Source organism: Narcine bancroftii, chromosome 5 (assembly GCF_036971445.1).
Source record: "Narcine bancroftii isolate sNarBan1 chromosome 5, sNarBan1.hap1, whole genome shotgun sequence".
Classification (NCBI taxonomy): Eukaryota; Metazoa; Chordata; class Chondrichthyes; order Torpediniformes; family Narcinidae; genus Narcine; species Narcine bancroftii.
The window spans coordinates 105,369,264-105,388,725 of record NC_091473.1 but is presented as its reverse complement, the minus strand read 5'-3'; the positions used below and the strand labels follow the sequence as shown (position 1 = coordinate 105,388,725).

Sequence of the window (19,462 nt, the reverse complement as noted above, 5' to 3'; positions counted from 1 at the left end):
AAGCATGTGTGTTGCCACACAAACCCCACCATCAGAACCAGCACCAATGGTCTTGGGATGTGTCGAGGGAGAGGTGAATTGTTTCAGCAGCTGGCCTCTACGCACTGGTGGGGGAACCTGTACTGGTTTGGACAAGTCCACATGCGCTGGTTTTAAACAGTCTAGCATGAATAACTCCTCCTTGCCTCCAATGTCAAGGGTGAATGTTGAAGTGTTTCTGTGCAGAACCCTGTATGGGCCTTCATAATGTTGTTGAAGGGGAATCCTGTGTCCACCCCTTCTCACGAACACATACTCACAAGAAGACAAGTCTGAGGGGTAGTTACAGGGTGGTTGACTGTGTTGTGATGGTAGGGGTGGTGCGATAGAGCCCAGATTGTCACATAGCATCTCAAGGACAACGGTGGTGTCGGCGTCTTGGTTGGCTGTTGGAGGGAGGAATTGTCCAGGCACTGTGATGGTCTCTCCATAGACTAGTTCAGCTGAGGAAGTTCTTAGGTCATACTTTGGTGCTGTTTGAATGCCCAGGAGAATCCAGAGCAGTTCATCCCAACATTTGAGGAGGTGGTGGAAACGCTCGACTAGTCTATTGGCCTGAGGGTGGTTGGCTGTGGTACAGGACAGCTGGGTGCCCAGGAGTCTGGAGAGTTGTGTCCATAGGAAGAAAGTGAAATAACATCTGCTGAGACACCAAAATGGGAAACCCAGGTGGCGAGGAAAGCCCTGATGCACTTCTCTGTGGAGGCGTCTGGGATGGGTATGGGCTCCAGCCAGCAAGTGAATCTGTCCATCACCATGAGCAGATAGTGGGATCCCGAGGAGACAGGCAGAGGTCCAACTATGTCAAGGTGGATATGTTGGAACCTTCGGGTTGGGGCATTGAACTGTTGGAATTGGTGCTTGGTTGCCACTGGACCTTGGAAATCTGGCAGTCTGTGCAGTTTTTCGCCCATTCCATGACTTGTTTATGTAGGCCATGCCAAACAAACTTTGAGGATACTAGCCGCACTGTCATGTGGATGGAGGGGTGTGTTAAACCGTGAATTAAGTTGAAAACCATTCTTCTCCACTGAGTGGGGATGAGAGGGTAGGGCTGACCAGTGGAAATTTCGCAGAGGAGAGTAGTGCCGTCAGCGTCAAGTGGGAGGTTTTGGAGCTGCAGCCCCGTGATTGCTGTTCTGAAGCTGAGTGTCTCGGGGTCGTCCAGTTGTGCCTGAGCCAGATCATGGTAGTCGATGCCTGTGACATACCATTAACGGCAGGCCTGGAAAGTGCGTCAGCAATCATGTTGTGCTTTCCTGATAAAGTTGGTGATAGAAGCATCATTTGTGATTGTAATTTTGATGCTTCTTTATCAATATTTTGAAAATGGAAATTGTTAAGAAGTTCATTTTTTTAAATATTATTGACATTAGAGTAATTTTGATTTGTGTTTAATACAATGATAGATATTTTAATCAGATTGAAAAGAAAATACCATTACACCTTTCAATTAGATCATGATTAATTTTCCCTAAACATTTAACAGTTTTTATGCCAAATACCCATGTTGTCCTTGCATAACAAGAGTCTGGATCTCCATCTTGAAAATTTCAGTTGACCTACATTTACAGTTTTTCAGGAAAATGAGGTCCAAATTTATGCTACTTATTGTGTGAAAAAGTACTTTGAGATATCAATTCCAAATGGTTAAGACCTCATTTTAAATATACATTTATTGGATTCCTTCAATAAAGGAAATTATTTTCTTTATCTATCATATTGAATCCTTTTGTCATTTTAAAAATCTTGATCACATCACCCACAATTTCTAAGATCAAGAAAATATAAGGCAGCCTTATGCAATCTGTAATGCTGATCAACCCCTTTAATTTCTAAGCCATTCTAGTGAATGTAAAATGGAATCCTAACAAGGTTAATATATCCCTCCTGAAATGTAGTTGCCAGAGCTGGACATAATCTGCCTGATGATGTCTGACTGACAAAAGTTCTAAACAACTGGAGCAAAACTGCATTGTATTCCATCCCTTTTAGATTATAGCCTAGAAATTTATTGACATTTTGCATTTTGTTTGTGCCATGCAGTTGACTTACAAGATTAATTACGATGTGTGATCATGGCTTTATAGTGCGCAAAGAAAATATGCAATGCCCAAGTGGGTGCTTCTATACATATATGTGCATGTGGCATGTCCAGTGCATGGGTGAAGTAAATCCATATGTAAAGCTCTATTGATGCCTAGCCTAGTACCTGTATGATATAAAGGAAAAGAGCTTTTTTTTTTGCAGATTAATTAGGCATTCAGTGAAAGAGTTTAGAACACAACATTCAGAAAAATAATACTGAATTTAACAAAGTCTTGCATATTAGGCTGGTTCAGAAGATCATATATCAGGGATTCTGGTGAGTTTTCTATTTGAATATAGAATTGGCTCAATGATAAATGAGACAGAGTGGTAATGGAGGGTTATAACTCAGAATACAGGCCTGTAACAACTGGTGTGCCAAGGGATCAGTACTGGGTCTATTGATGTTTGCCATCTTTTTTTTGTACTTATTGATATTCCTCCATTCTCTTCATTTACAAGTATCTATCTAGAAAATGTTTAAACATCACTGTTGTTCGCTTCCACCTCCACCCCTACCAGCTTGTTCCAGCCACCCACCATTCTCTGTGAGGGGGGAAAGGGGAAACAAATTCCCTGAACGTCTCACAAGATCACAAGATAAAGGAACAGAAGTAGGCCATTTGGCCCATTAAGTCTGCACCGCCACTCCACCATGAGCTAAACCACTCTCACATCTAGTTCCAATTTCCAGCCTTTCCTCCATATCCCTTGATACCCTGACCAATTAGATACCTATCAATCGCCCCCTTAAACTCCCCCAATGATCGGGCCTCCACAGCTGTATGTGGCAATGAATTCCACAAATCCATGACACTCTGGCTACAGAGATTTCTCCTCATCTCTGTTTTAAATGGGTACTCTCCAATTCTAAGGCTGTGCCCTCTTGTCCTGGATTCACCCACCAAGGGAAATATTTTATTCACATCTACTCTGTCTAATCCTTTCAGCACTCGAAATGTTTCTATGAGATACCCTCTCATTCCTCTATACTCCAATGAATACAGTCCAAGAGCCGATAAACACTCCCTCATATGTTACCCCTTCCCTTCCAGGAATCATCCTCATAAATCTTCTATGAACTCTCTCCAACATCAGTACATCCCCTCTAAGATAAGGGGCCCAAAAGTGCACACAGTACTCCAGTTGAGGTCTCACCAGTGCCCCATAGAGCCTCATCAAAACCTCATTACTCCTATATACTATTCCTCTTGAAATGAATGCCAACATAGCATTTGCTTTCTTTACTGCCAATCCAACCTGGTGGTTTACCTTTAGGATATCCTACACGAGGACCTCCAAGTCCCTATGCTCTTCTGAATTTTGAATTTTCTCTCCACCTAAATAATAATCTGCCTGCTTGTTTCTTCTTCCAAAATGTACACCTGTACATTTCTCAAGATGATATCTCATCTGCCATTTCTTTGCCCACCCTCCTGAAATGTCCAAGCCTCTCTGCAACCTTCCTGCTCCTCCACCTATCTTGGTGTCATCTGAAAATTTAGCCACAAAACTATTTAATCCATCATTGAAATCATTGATATACATTGTAAAAAGAAGCTGCCCCAAGACCGACCACTGTGGAACACCACTAAAAACCAGCAACCAACCAGAACAAGATCCCTTTATTCCCACCCTTTGCTTTCTGCCTATCAGCCAATGCTCCACCCATCCTAATATTTTTCCTGTAATTCCATAGGCAGCACCTTATTGAAGGCCTTTTGAAAATCCAAATACACAATGTCCACAGCCTGTCCATCCTACTTTCCTCAAAAAATTAAAATAGGTTGGTCAGGCAGGGATTCTCCCATCATGACACCATGCTGGCTTGGACCTATCATGTCATATCCCTCAAGGTATTTCATAGCCTCATCCTTGAGGATCAACTCCAATAACTTTCCAACTGTCAGATTAATAGGCCTGTAATTTTCATTTATCTGCCTCCCTCCTTAAACAGCGGAACTACATTTATGACATTCCAGTCCTCTGAAACTATGCCAGAATCTATTGATTCCTGTAAAATAATTTCAGATGCCTCCACAATCTCTAGAGCCACCTCCTTCAGAACATGTGGATGCTCCTTGTTTAGTCTGGGAGACTTATCTATCTTTAGTCCATTTAGCCTACCAAGCACCATCTCTCTAGTATTTTTGACTGTACATAATTCTATTCCCTGAGACCTCTGACTATCAGGTATGTTGCTAATGTCTTCCTCATTGAAGACTGATGCAAAATACTCATTTAATTCCTTTGCCATATCTTTGTTACTCATTATAATTTCTCCAGGAACATTTTCAATTTGTCCTATGTCTACCCGTGTCTCTCTTTTCGTCTTCATATATTTAAAAAAAACCTCAGTATTCTTTTGTATGTTATTTGTCAACATCCTTTCATAATTCATTTTTTTCTTCCTAATGACTTTCTTAGTTTTTTTCTGTAGGTTTTAAAAGTTTCCCAGACCTCTGTTTTTCCATTAATTTTTGCTTCCTTGTATGCCCTCTCTTTTGTTTTTATTTTAGCCTTAACCTCTCTTGTTAGCCACATTTATACTATTTTTAAATTCATAATTTTCATATTTATTGGAATATATCTGTCCTGCACCTTCCTTATTTCTTGTAGAAATATCATCCATTTCTGCTCTGCCTTCCATCCATCTTACTTTTCCAGTCAACTTGGGCCAGTTCTTCACTTACACCACTGTAATTTCCTTTATTTCACTGAAATATCGACACAACTGATGTCAACCTCTCCTTTTCAAATTTGAAACTAAATTCAATCATATTATGATCACTACTTCCTAAGGGTTCAATTACCTTCAGTTCCTAATCACTGCATGTTCACTACACAGCAACCAATCCCAAACCGCTGATCCACTGGTGAGCTTATCGACAAGATGTTCCAAAAAGCCATGCTGTAGGTATTTTAGAAACTCTCTCTCCTGAGATCTAATACTTTCCTGACTTTCCCAATGCCCTTTCATGTTAAAATCTCCCATAATTATTTTTATATTTTTCTTCTGTCACACTTTTTCTCTTTTCAGCTGTAACTTGTAGTCCACCTCCCAGCTGCTGTTTGGGGCCCTGTATATAACTGCTATTAGTGTCCTTTTACCCTTGCCATTTCTTAACTTAATCCATAAGGATTCTACCACTTCTGACCCAATGACCCTTCTTTCTTGATTTAATATCATTGCTCATTATGAGGAAAATGCCACCCTCTCTACCCACTTGCTTATCTTTCCTATTTTTTTGAAAATTTTATTGATCATTTGCATAAATTCAATAATACAGTAAACTTAATAAGTCATACAAAATTATGCAATTAAAAAAAAATTCTCCTGAACCCCCCTCCCTCAAGAAAAAGTAAAGGAAAGGAAGAAAAAAGAACACCTACTTCTACATATATAATATTATTAATATTCATTGACTATTTTTTATAATTTCTAACTGAGAGGGGTGGGCAAGGTGGAAGATGTGGATGGAGTTTTATTCATAAAATGCACATATGGTTCCCAAATTATATTAAAATGTCCAATTTTTAAAAGAAAATATTTTTCACACTATGAACCATATTAACCAAATAAAAATGTTCAATTTGATTCCTTAAACTACAAATATTTTTTTCTAAAGGTATACAATTTTGCATTTCAATATGCCATTTGTCTGTTTGTACCAAACTCTGTTTTCCACGTTACCGCTCTACATTGCAGTCGCTACTGCTATATTTAATTTTTTTCTTGATATTTATCCAATTTCAGTTTTGTATCTTTTTCATATATAATCCCAAGTAAAAATATTCTTGGATCTTTTTATATCTTTACATTCATAATGTGTCCTAACAATACACTCAAATCATTCCAAAATTGTTCCACTTTCTCACAGGACCATACTGAATGTCAAAAAGTCCCTGTTTCCTTGTTACATCGAAAACATTTTTCCGGATAATTAGAATTAAGTCCATTCAATTAATGTAGAGTATAATATAATTGATGATGTAAATTATATTGAACCATTTGATATCTAGCATTAACTGTATTTGTAACACTCTCTTGACACAATTTTGACCATATTTCCTCTTGAATATGTATATTTAAATCTTTCTCCCATTGTAATTTTGATTTATAGAAATCTTTTTTCCTTTTAGATTCTTGTAATTTTATATACATATTAGTAATAAGTTTCTTGATAATAAATGTATCTATTATATTGCACCTTTGAATTAACTTTGTTTTGGGAGTCTCAAATCTGTTCCTAATTTCTTTTTTAAATATAATTTTAATTGATAATATGCTAAAATTGTATTATTCTGAATATTATATTTATCTTTTAATTGCTCAGAAGTTTTATTTTTAATCCCCAAAAACAACCTTTTATCCTCTGTATTCCTTTACTATACCAATTATCAAATAAAGAATTATTCAAAGTGAAAGGAATAAGTTGATTTTGATTTAACAACATTTTAGGTGATTGATAATTTTTAATCCCTCTCTCCATTTGAATCCCATTCCATATTTTCAATATTGGTACTTCCATTTTTCCTTTAAACAATGCACTATTCCATTTATACAAAATTTGTTCTGCAATAGTTTCTTCAATTTTATTCATTTTAATCTGAACCCAAACTGTTTTCTCACCCAGGAGGACAAAAATCTTAATTAAGTTGCTTTTATAATAATTTTTAAAATTCAGTAATCTTCTTAGGCACTTTTCTCCGATCAATAAAGACATACTTTGACTCAAATCATATGTCTCTGGGTGTCTATTGAGAACAATGTGAGAACTACAGATTCTTCCACATATAAGGCAGATGATATTGGGTAGGTCTGGTATGGGGAAACTTTGTGCTCCCACTGGGGTTCTCTGTACCATCCCAAATTATCCTCTATATTGAACAATCATGGGCTAATGATTTCCAGTGGGCATATTGGATGTCTTGGAGAATTTTTTTAATTAAAAAAAAGTTTAGACATACAGCATGGTAACAGGCTATTTCGGCCTATGCATCTGTGCCACCCAATTGACACTCTATTAACCTACAGCCCTAGTACGTTTTGAACAACGGGAGGAAACCAACCACACGGAATTATGGGAAGGCAGGTCCGCCATCACTCGATGTGTCACTCAGATGTCACCGGTGGAGGATCACCACCGGGTATGCCTGGTGGTGAGTGTGAAAGGACACAGAGAACCAGTTAACAATGGTCCAGTGTAAATGGCAAAAATGGCTTCTTTAACCAGTTAATTGAACAGCCAATTTACAAATTAGCCAGTCTGAAAAGGGCTATTAACTCTTCAATATCAGCTCTGGCTCATGACCTGACCTCGTGCTCAGGTTTGTTCCTTGAGAAAAAGAAATCCAGCTGCTCTATGCACTGGGCCAGTGGGGCCAACCAGATGATTAATAGAGCCAGTGGTAACATGTGTAGTCTTTTGATGAGGCCAATTACAAGGTAAGTGCTCAGCCTGGGTGGTCCTGTCCTTGATTGACATATGTGGTGGCTTCCATTCTGGTTCCTGCTGGAGAGTCACTTAAGCCTAAGCGCACTACAATCAGTATCCATTATTCGGACAGCGATGGTGGTGCCATCTGCAGAGTTATAGATAGTGTGGAGCTGAAATTGGTTAGCAATCATCAGTGTTGAGGGAATAGAAAAAGGAACTAAACATGCAATGATTAATCATTTGTTATGACTCAATGAGTAATCATTGAGGTGCATTGAATGCTTGTAATGACTATTAGAAATTACTGTATTAAACCATGCACAATTTTTCATATGTTGTTTACAAAATAGTTGCGTGCGAACATCATTTGTGTCAGGCCATTGATTACTGTTCATTATCCAGGATTATTTTTGTTTTAAAATGTCTTTATTCAATATTCACTTGCTTTTTGTCAACGAGATTTCTTATTTAAAGAAGTCCATCTTCTTTACTATAAAATAAACATTGTTGCATCATATTAAGATCATCCATTGTTATGCAGGCAAAATTGTCTTATTATTATATGATTCTATTATAATAGCTTTTTTTATTCCATATGATCAAACTTTTTGATTCCATATTTAGGCCAAAATATGTTCAATCAGTGCTGCAGCAGTCAACATTATGATAATGGAACAACAACATTTCTGGAAGCAATGCTGATTAAATATTCATCGACTTTGATTATATTGAAATGAAGACTAAATCCTTAACTTAAATTGAGTGGAATAATAGCAATGTAAATAATACATGGTTTCTAAATTGAAAACATCAGAATGCACATTTTTTTGATTGCTCTTTAGTCAATTGTCTTGCAGATGGTGATATTAATATGTATTCATAAGGCTACCAGGTTTTTTTGAGATAAGGAAAATGGGATTTAAACACATTATTAAGTTTAATTTTTGAAAAAGGACAATGAAAATTAAGTTGAAAGTTCACATTCCATCAGCCTTTTAAAAGAATGAATGGCCAATTGAGGGCTTTTTCAAAAAGTAGTATTTCAAGACACTGACATCTATTTGCAACTTACATAAACTGAAAGATATTCTATTTGATTTGAGACATTCAAAAGTATGTATTTACAGATTATCATATTTGGAATGAAGAATTTGAAGAGCATTATATTTTCATGTCAATTGAAATCCATTTCAATCCCCAAACAAATAAACCTTTGGAATGGTCATTGCAATTGTAATTTTTAAAACAAATTCATCTTTAAAGATAATGAAGAATTCATTATATTCTCAGTTGACTTGAAGGTGATGACCAAACATGTCAGTCATAAACAATAAATCGCAGGTATCTTTTTTCTGGAGTTTTCTTTAAATTGTGCAATAAAATGTTTAGTTAGCAAAAAGTACTAAAGCATTTATATTTGTGAAATGAAAAATAACATAATTTAACATGCGTCATAGTCTTGGTTTGTTGGCATTTTTAAATGGAAACTAAGAATTACTCAATTTTTACAAACTTTTACATTTCACAATCCTGAAAAATGAATAACGTTAGTGATGGGGAATTAAATGTTTTCTGCTTTTGGAATTTCTGAAATATATTTTGTGCCCTGATGCTCAAATTTAGAACCTAAGTATTATTCACTCACGAGATTCTAACCTTGCTGACAATATATTATCCAATTCTAACTGCAATTCAGAAATAATCTGCAGAAGTTCACATGGAACCTTAGAACACTACAGCATAGAAATAGGCCATTCAGCCCTTCTAGTCTGTGCCAAACCAGACCATATCCCTCCATACCCTTCCATGTACCTGCCTAAACTTCTCATAAATGTCAAAATTGAGTCTGCAATTATCAAATCAACTGGCAGCTGTTTCACTCTCCCAGCACACTGCGCATGAAGTCCCTGTTAATGTTCCCTTTAAATCTTTCCCCATCATCCTTAATACATGTCCTCTAGTCTGTATCTCTCCTAACCTCAATGGAGAAAGTCTGCTTGTATTTACATTATCTATACCCATAATTTTGTTTGCAGTACCTCTATCAAATCTCCCTTCATTCTTCTATGCTCTAGAGCAGGGGTGTCAAACTCAAATTCACGGAGGGCCAAAATTAAAAACTTGGACTAAGTCGAGGGCCAAACTAAATATTTATTGAAAATTTTCAACAACATCTGCATGTTTTCTCTTCTTTCAACATATGTAATGTTAAACTTTAGGATATAACTTTAGGAGATAATGTTACAGGTCAGGAGTAGGTAGCTCAAGTTCACCCTTTGCTTGACCTGAGGGAAACCTATTTGGTCCCTGTGGAGATGTAGTCAGCATTCACAGGCTGTGTCCATTTTGGCCTGCATCAGGACTCAGCATTTCCTGCTCACTCCTCAGGCTCTAGGTCTCTATTCACCCTCGACCCACCATCCCTCTACCTGACCAGTCCTTTACCCAACCTCTACTCACCCCTCACTCCACTCGCTCTGCCTCTACCCACCCCATCCTATACACGCCCCTCTACTGCCTCACCCCTCAACCTGTTCCTCCCTCTACCTGTCTCTCACTCTCTAATCACCCCTCCCCTACTCGCCCTGCCCCTCCCCTTTTACCTCTTCCCTATCCACCCCTCCTTCTACTCATCCCTCCCTCTAACTGCCCCTCACACCACCATAACTTCCCCTGCCCATTACTCCTCACCTACACCCTCTGCCCACCACTGCTTACCCACCCACTCAGGCCCAGCGCGCTGCCGATCAGCCTTTGCGGAACAGCGGGGGCCGTGCGCAGCCTGCCATGTCCGTCGCGCCGACAGGAAATCACAGGCGCTCGCCAATCCGCCGCACCACTCGACAGGTGGGAGAAGTGACTGGTTGAGCGGGGAGCCTTCCAACTGGCTTGCCGGCTGATGACATCGACATACTTCTCGTGTTACAATTTTGTTTTCCCCGTCCTCAAAGTTTGCACGGTCAACCTGCAACACTCTTGCTCCCTCAGCGTCCTGTGGATCTGATGCCCGGGTGTTGTTAGGATTCCCAGCAGAACGTTTGTGGAACTTTACCATTCTGGATTCCTTTTTGAGAATATTCTGGCCATCTTTTAAGGGGGGTGGTTTTAGGGGGGTGGGGATAGTTAGGGGGTGGGGAAGGATGTGCAATGAAGGGGGAGGATGGTGGGGGTGACATTACCAAAAACCAGCATCGGCTCTCGCTGCAGGGTGGGCCACCTCTAATACATTTTTGAAATGATCTTGCGGGCCAAATATAATTATATCTTGGCCCACGGGCCAGAGTTTGACATGTGTGCTGTAGAGAATAAAATCCTAACCTGTTTCACCTTTCCCTGCAACTCAGTTGTTCAAGTCCCAGCAGCATCCTTGCAAATCTCCATTGTACTTTTCAGTCTTATTGATATCCTTCCGTAGTTAGGTGATCAAAACTGTACTTAATACTCCAAATTTAGCCTCCCCACATTCACCACAATGTCCCAATTCCTATACTCAACATTTTGATTTAAGCTATTCTCATGGTACTTCTTGGAAGTCATACAGCATGGAAACATGCCATTTGGTCTACCATATTCATTCCAAATATGCCTTATTAATGTGTTTCCAACATGACCTGTGGCTTTCAATGTCTTGGCGATATATTTCCTCATCTAGACACCTGTTAAATGCTGATAGTGACTCAGCCCCATCCCTCTCCCTGGAAGTGTGTCCCCCTTGGATCCCCTCTAAATCTCTTACCTCTCACTGTAAATCTATGTTGTCTAGTTTTATTCCCTTCTTATAAGAGGAAATGATTTCTGCAGTCTGTCCTATCTGAACCCTTCACAATTGTAGGTACCTCATAGAACAATATAGCAAAGGAACAGTCCATTTAGCCCACAATGTGCCAAATATTATGCCATTTTAAATGGTACATATGCCTGCACTGTTTTTGGCCCTGCATTCACTGTCTGTTTATGTGCCTGTCTTAAATATTCCTATTGTTTCTGCTAACACAGCTTCCCTGGCAGTGTGCACCAGGCACTTACCACTCTCTCTCTGTATAAAAAATGTTGCCTCATAATTCTCTAAAGTTCTCCCCTCCCATCTAAAGCTATGCGCTCAGTATTTGACATTTCCACCATAAGGAAAAAAGATTCTGACTATCTACTCTATCCGTAACGCTCATCATTTTAAATACTTCCATCAGGTTATCCATCAAACTTTGACGCTCCAGAGAAAACAATTCAAGTTTGTCCGACCTCTTCTTATGGCAAATACTCTCAAATACAGGCAACATCCTGAGTTTGCTCTCACTCCAAAGCTTCCATATCCTTCATAAGGTGATCAGAACTGCACACAATACATCAAATGTAACTCCAGGGATCCAATCACAAAAATCAATTGTGACAGATTATGTTGTGTTTTATTATATATAGATGTATTTTAAAGAGATAAAGTGTGGCAGGTTTTTTTAGGGTAGGTCACATACAAACACTTCAAAACAGATCTCATTTAAAATACTGGAGCTCTGCTCAATCTAGACAGGGCAGCTTTGAAGGCCTTTGCAAAAGTTTTGAGGAGTGCCCAAGGGACTTCACTAATGGAATGTTGTTTTGAAAAACAACAGATGAAAGAACTTGGAGGATTAGGTTTGGAGCCACAGCCTATCTGAGTGGAGGCTGCTGTTCTAAGAAGGTCATGAGGTTTTGCAAGCAGAGAGAGTAAAACAGGCTTTTCTCTGAGTGAGGGAGAGAGAGTGTATGAGAGAGAATTCAGTTCTGCAGTTTTTAAAGTTCAGCAACAGCAGCTGGGCCTGGAACAGGACAAGCTAGCAAGTTTGTGGAAAACCCCATTTGGAAGACGGGATGTGAGTGCTTAGTTCAGCCTGTTCAAAGCCCTTGTGGTTCATGCAAGAGGAGGGGACTGGCTGTCTAATGTTTCACTTGAAATAAGAGAAACGAAAAAGAACTCTGTGATGACCTGAAAGAAACAGGTTTTCATTTGGAAAACCCCCTGATGGGGCAGGTTTTGTCAGCAAGACACTGATATGGCTGATTAAAAGGGATCAATTTGTGTCCAGAAATAAGAAATCTCTCTCTGAAAACCAACAAGAACCTTCCTGAGCAGTAACCATTTACCTTTCAAGCACCAAAGCCTGGCAAAATTCATAAATGTTAAATTCTGTGCACAATATAAGAATTGCCTGCAACCAGTGAACTTGGATGAGTAAGAAGTGAGATTGGACTGTAAATCAAAGAACATTTCTGAACTTACATAGACATTACATACACGTGCGCTTAGAATTAGAAGGGGTTAAGTTAGGTTAAGTAAGTTAATAGTAGTAAGTTAGAGTTTGATCCTGTTTTCATGTTTAAAGATAATTAAAAGGAACTTTTGTTTAAGTAACCATCTGTCTTGATGAATATCGATTGCTGAAGGGTTTTGGGGACATCTGGGCTCGTAACACAATCCTCTACCATTGTCAGTTTCTGTTTGCCAAGTTAATTTTGAATCCAATTAATCAACTTTCCCTGGATCACTGGAGCCTTTTGTGAATAGCCTCATGTGGGACTTTGTCGAAAGCCTTAATGAAGTTTATGAAAACCACATTTGCTGCATTGTCCTTGTCAATACACTTCGTTACCTACTCAAAAAATTCAATAAGATTGGCTAGACAAGATTTTCCCTTTCCACAGCCAGGCTGACTATTTCTGAATAGTGTCTCCCATTCCCAAGTAATCATTAATTCTGTCCCTTTGAATTTTTTCCAAATAATTTCCTTCTTCTGATGTTTGGCTCAAGCTAGTTCCAGGAACAAATTGGGACATTTGTGTGATGGTGTGACATTTCCTGTATGATTGTTGGCCTTGTTTTTAGATAAAAATATTGTTTTTCAAAGAAATTGTAGTTTTTTTTACAGTAATGAACTTTGTAGATATTGCACATGTAATGGAAGATTTAAACCGTGTTTTTTTACTTTTACAGCCTTTGCTTCTGCAAGGCTGAGAACCTGCTTGTTTTTTAGAATCAGAAGACATAATCTAATTTACACGATGGGGCCCAGGGATGCATATGAATTAGTAGATACTCCTAAATTCCACCATGAGGCCCAGAGATGCAGTTTTCTTTTGTTGGTCGCAGACAGTCAGGAGACCTTGAAGATAATTAAATCATTTGTTCAAAGAGATAAGATATGAAGTAAACAACTTTTGGGTAATATAAGCCATGAAGTTTGAGATTCTCCGAGAGGTGGCAACATCTCTCAGCAAGAAGAAGAACTTCTAGAGTCCAGCCAATGTCCCGGTCGGGGTAAGTGGAGAAGCTGCTATCAGCGCCCTGACAACCTACTACAAGTGTGCGGTCGTTGCCTCGCTTCAGCAGTTAGGACCAGTCCAGGCGTTGATAAGTATAGTTGGGAAGGGCTAGCATATTGTAGTTTGAAATCAGCTTTTGAATTAGTAATAAACGTTTGTATAAACTGAACTGCTTTCGATGTGTGTGTCTATTTTCTTTCAGTAGCTCAAACACTGTGACCAATCTAAAATGAACAAAATGAGAGGTACAAGTTTATCCAGGACAGCACTCTACAGGGTCTGGAGATGAGTGAGTGAACACTTAATGTAATGGATACAGTTCCATTAAAGCAGATTGTTTTGGCTGCACCGCATTGAACTACTTATTGAAGTTGCACTCAATTGGATGAAAGAAAAGCTCTTCATTATATCCTTGATCTGTACCTTGTATGTGGGTCAAAAGTTATGAGGCATCATGAAATAGAGTACTAATTTTATAATACCAAACCTCTGACCTGTTGTTCTAGAATCAGAAGAATTGTTCAGCATGGAAACAGGCCCTTTGGCCCAACTTGTCCATGCCCAATATCTTATCTAAGATAGTTACATTTGCCTGCTTTGACCCATATCCATCTACATTTTTATCCATGTACATGTCTAAATGTCTTTAAATGTTGCAATTGTACCCATCTCTACCACTTCTAGCACATAAATTCATGTGGCTGGTCCAGTTAGGTTCTTGGTCAATGGTAATTGCCAGGATGTTGATCGTGAGAAATTTAACAATACTCATGCTTTTGAAAAGAAGTTCAAAGTTCAAATTTATTTTCAGAATACATGCATGACATCAAATACAACCCTGAGACTTTTTTTCTTGAGGGCTAGGTAGAATTTCTATTTATTAGTAACTAAAAAGTAGTCAAGAATAAAGATATATGTAGAACAGAAAAAAAATGTAAACTAAGAAAAGTAAACCTATTGCGCAATACAGATACAAAATATTCAACAATAAATAATGTGCAAATTAAGAGCCTTCAATTGAGTATGTTGTTTAGAACTATGATGATCATGAGCTAGCAACTGTTCCTGAACCTGGTGATATGAGTTTTGTAGCACCTATGGCAGCACAGAGAACAGAACATTGCCTGGGTGGTGTGGATTGCTTCTGCTCTCTGATGGTAGTGTACAATGTTGTTGTTATCAATGATGGGGAGAGTTCTGGGCAGTGTCTGCTATATTTTGCAGGATTTTCTGCTTAGATGTATTGGTACTCCCATACCAGGCTATGATGCAGCTACTCAGCACACTTTCCATTACATATCTGTAAGTTTGTCAAGGTTTCCGATGACTTACTGAATCTCCGCAAATTCCTGAGGAAGAAGAGGTGCTAACGTGCTTTCTTCACAGTTACATTTGTATGTTGGTTCTAGAAAAAGTCCTCTGGGATAATGACTCCAAGGACTTCAAATTTGCTCACCCTCTCAACTCTAAACCATCAATGATCACTGGATCGTACACCTCTGGTTTTCCTTTCCTGAAGTTCACAATCAGCTCCTTGGTTTTGGTGACATTTATTGTGAGGTTGTTGTTCGTATACCATTCAGCCAAGTTTTTAATCTCCCTCCTATACACTGACTCATCACTCCTTTTTATACAGCCCACTAAAAATGAGGCTGAGATGTCCTCACATTGATGTTGTAATTGCCAGGAACTACTTTTACATAAATATTACTTTTCACATCATCTCAGGTAGGAGAAAGTATGTGCAGTGATGCACATATTTGGACATGTAAGAATAAGAATTACACTCTTTGATATATCCTTCTTTGGCTTCCAGGTATCATTTGTTTCACATGCATCAGTTTATATCCCAGTTCACTGAGAATAAAATTTATCAAAGTGGAAATCAAAGGATTTAAAAGAAGGAGAACCTACAAGTTAGGTTATTTTTCAAGAAAGGATTTTTAAGAAGCTGTGAGGTATGGATCAAGGTGAGCTAGTACATCCTGGTAAATCTTTCTTACACCTTGTCAACATTTATCCAGCTTGTCAACATTTTTCCTGTAGTACCATAATCATAACTGAACATGATACTCCAAATCAAATACAACTGCAATATGACCTCCCAACTTCTATACTCAATATAATGAGTAAAGAAGGCCAATGTGCCAAAAGCCTTTTTGGCAACCCTATCATGCCACTTGTAAGGTACTCTTTGTCTGTATTCCTGGATTCCTCTGCTCCATAATGCTCTCCAGATCCCTACCATTCACTGTGTAGGTCCTACCATGTTAGACTTCCCAAAATACAACGCCACAAATTTCCCTGTATTAAATTCCATCGAGCATTCCTCTGCACACCTGATCAAAATCTTGCTGCAGTTTTTAGCTGTTTTCAGTATCTACAATACCTGCCACTTTATCTCATCTGCAAACTTGTTAGTCAATACAGTAAGGTGAGAAGGCCACCAAAGGCCAGGGTGATGTTTCCCAGTGTTACGAGCCCAGAGGACCCCAAAACACAGCAGCAATAGATATTCACCAAGACAAATGGTTACTTAGACAAAAGATGCTTTTAATTATCTTTAAACATGAAAACAGAATCACACTTTAACTTATCACTATTAACTTAACCCCCTTCTAATTCTAAGCACACGTGTATGTAATGTGTGTGTACGTTCAGAAAAGTTCTTTGATTCACAGTCCAATCTCACTTCTCATTCCTCCAAGTTCACTAGTTGCAGACTATTCTTATACTGTTCACTGAATTTAACATTTATCAAGTTCACCAGGCTTTGGTGCTTGAAAGGTAAATGGTTACTGCTCAAGAAGGTTCTTGTCAGAGAGAGAGAGAGATTTGTTGTTCGCTGGACACCCACAACTGATTCCTTTTTAATCAGCCACTTCAGTGTCTTGCTGAAGAAACTTGCCCCCTAAGGGTTCTCCAGATGAAAACCTCTTTCTTTCAGGTCACCATAGAGTTCATTTTGCATTTCTCTTATTTCAAGTGAAATATTAGGCAGCCAGTCCTCTCCTCTTGCATAAACCACAAGGGCTTTGACCAGGCTGAACTAAGCACTCACAACCCATCTTCCAAATGGGGTTTTCCACAAGCCTTCCAACTTGTCCTGTTCCAGTCCCAGCTGCTGCTGCTGACTGTAGCACTGCAGAACTGATCGATCTCTCTCTCTCAGAGAAAAAGCCTGTTTGACTCTCTCTTTGAAAAACCACATGACCCTCCTAGAACAGCAAGTTCTACTGCAGACAGTCTGTGGCTCCGACAAGATCTTTCATCTGTTGCCTTTTTGTAAACAACAATCCATACTCTTGGGCACTCTCCAAAGCTTTTGCACAGGCTCTGGCAACGACATGTCTAGCACGAGCAGAGCTCCAGTATTTTAAATAAGATCTGATTTGAATTTTTTGTATGCGACCTACTCTAAAAAACCTTCCCCAATTTATCTCCCAAAAAGATATCTATATTCTGTCACAGCAGGAAATATGTTTCCGTCCAAATTGTTGCAGGAAGGCCATAGATATCACATTTATGAGTGAATTAATATTCTCGAAGAAATCATGGGGAAAGTTGTTGATTCCTGGTGGAATACAAGTGGCCAATGGTGAATGGAAAAGATAATGTTAGCAATGAAAGGACATTGTCAAATCTGGTAGAGCCTCATCATTTTGAAGAGATTCCCTCTTGTGAATGGAAAAAAAATTCAAATGAAAGCAACGTGTTATCTGGCTACTCTTAAATTATAATGACTGAGGAAAGGCAGAAGTAATACACATCCCACCCAATAGTTATAGTGAGCAAAAGCATTTATGACAGCTGTTTGGGATTAGCAGCATTGCCTAACAATTAGAAATAAGATAAATAATGTGGAAACCATTTTCAATGAAAGATTGACAGAAAATTGTGATATGTGTTTTTTTTAGACTGAACTGCCAATTTAAATGAAGGGGTAGAAATTAGTTTTGGGCTGCTTGAGCTAAATACGCAACATTGTGGTGCTTATGTGACACACCCTAATTTTTAAAGGTGGTTCTCGTGACAGCAATGGAATTTCAGAAGGAGAATAAAACGTGTAGCTACAAACATGGAATGTGTTTAGTGTTCACTGCAGAAGATTTATTTAAACCTCTTCATTCTCATATTTCTGGAATGGATGCTGAACTTTTGACTTGGAACTGAAGCTGAGTCAATGAAAGCTGAATCTGCTTTATGATTAGCAGATTTTTTAATGATACATATTCTGTATGTATTTCTAGGTTCTCATTATTCTGTCATTTGCTTTATAACCACTTTAATGAGTGTATAGGCTATTTGACAGTCAGTTCCAACTGAATTTAATGGGGATAAATTATTATACTAAGTCTCCTGTTTGCTGAACATATCTGCAGAGTGGTGAATACATCAGAGTAAAGAGATCGTTTTCTACAGTTTCTGCTGACTTTCTAATGAGATAAGCAGCGGAGAAGACTTCAAAATAAATTAATCGTTAGCTCATTTGAGATCGACCTCTGGCATATATGTGACCAACATCTCAGATTTGAATGCCAGATCAAATATGCACACAGAAATCTTAGTACCTGTATAGTGTACAATTCTATGTCAGGGATATTTTTGTGAAGTCCATAATATCAAATCTCCAATATTTTGTTTTCTTTTACTAGAACTAAATTTGCCTTTTTGAGTTTATAATAATATATCACAAATGTTCAGAATACAGCTGTTAAATGTTGACATACAGTATATGTCAATTGTTGTGATCCAAGCATGCATGGGGTAAGATATTTAGCTGAATCCAAGGGCACAAATCTTGCTTATAACATATTGAAGAGCAGAACAAGCCAAATACAAGTATTTTGAGTGAGTGGAGGGATAGCAATTTTTGAAATTTAAAGAATCAGGATTATTAGTACCATAATGCTAAGCTTGGTTTACTTTGCAAAAAGCAATATTTCACAAGTTGAACAACAATTGTTGAAAATATGAAGTAAAAGCATAAATTGTTATCAATATATTCGTTATTAACATTAGTGTTCATATCTTTGATATTCCTGATGCTTGGAAGCAGATATCTTGTTTTAGTTTTTTCTCATTAATTTGGGCAAATTAATTGAAACTGATGTCCATACGTTGAAGTATGTAGTATGGTCACTTTTTGAAGAGAAGGCATGTTTCTATCGCACAGTGTTTGTAGGTTCTAAATGTGAATCATTTACCTCCTAATTCTAGTGCGGACCTAGTAGCGTGGTGTGGTGATACAACCATCAGCCGAAAAAGGGGGCAACCTTTGTACCTGCAGGAAGACCACCCTGGGAGGCTGACACCACCTGGCTGGCTGTCAATCAACTGACCTGGATATAGACTTTGAGCCTGCCCCTCCTGGGCCAGTGACACGTGGAACAATTGAGACTGTAACTGGTGTACAAGACTTTAAGTGGATTAAAGCCTGTAGAACAGTCTTTCTGTGTTTTGTGTCTGCTTGCTCCACCACAAGTGGAGAGACAATGATGCACTGTACGGTTTAACCGCCTGGTCCTAATACCACCAGCTCCATACAGGCATTAAACTAAAATCCTGCAACCACGAGTCTGTGCCCAAGATGGTGGTAC

At 38.6% G+C, this 19,462-nt stretch overlaps 1 protein-coding gene across 4 annotated transcripts in view; it reads left to right on the top strand.

Moving 5' to 3' along the window:
- Positions 1–19,286, top strand: part of agbl4 (AGBL carboxypeptidase 4) — a 294,365-nt gene extending 275,079 nt beyond the window's left edge. For 3 of the 4 annotated variants that reach the window (XR_011357831.1, XR_011357829.1, XR_011357830.1), the window contains 2 exons: positions 15,679–15,832; positions 19,083–19,286. Coding sequence is in view for 1 of the 4 variants with exons in the window: in XM_069938586.1 (XP_069794687.1) it covers positions 19,083–19,109 (27 nt within the window). In the remaining 3 variants the exon portion in view is untranslated. The remainder of the gene's footprint in view (positions 1–15,678; positions 15,833–19,082) is intronic. The other variant, XM_069938586.1, reaches the window with a different exon arrangement.
- Positions 19,287–19,462: the final 176 nt, after the last annotated feature.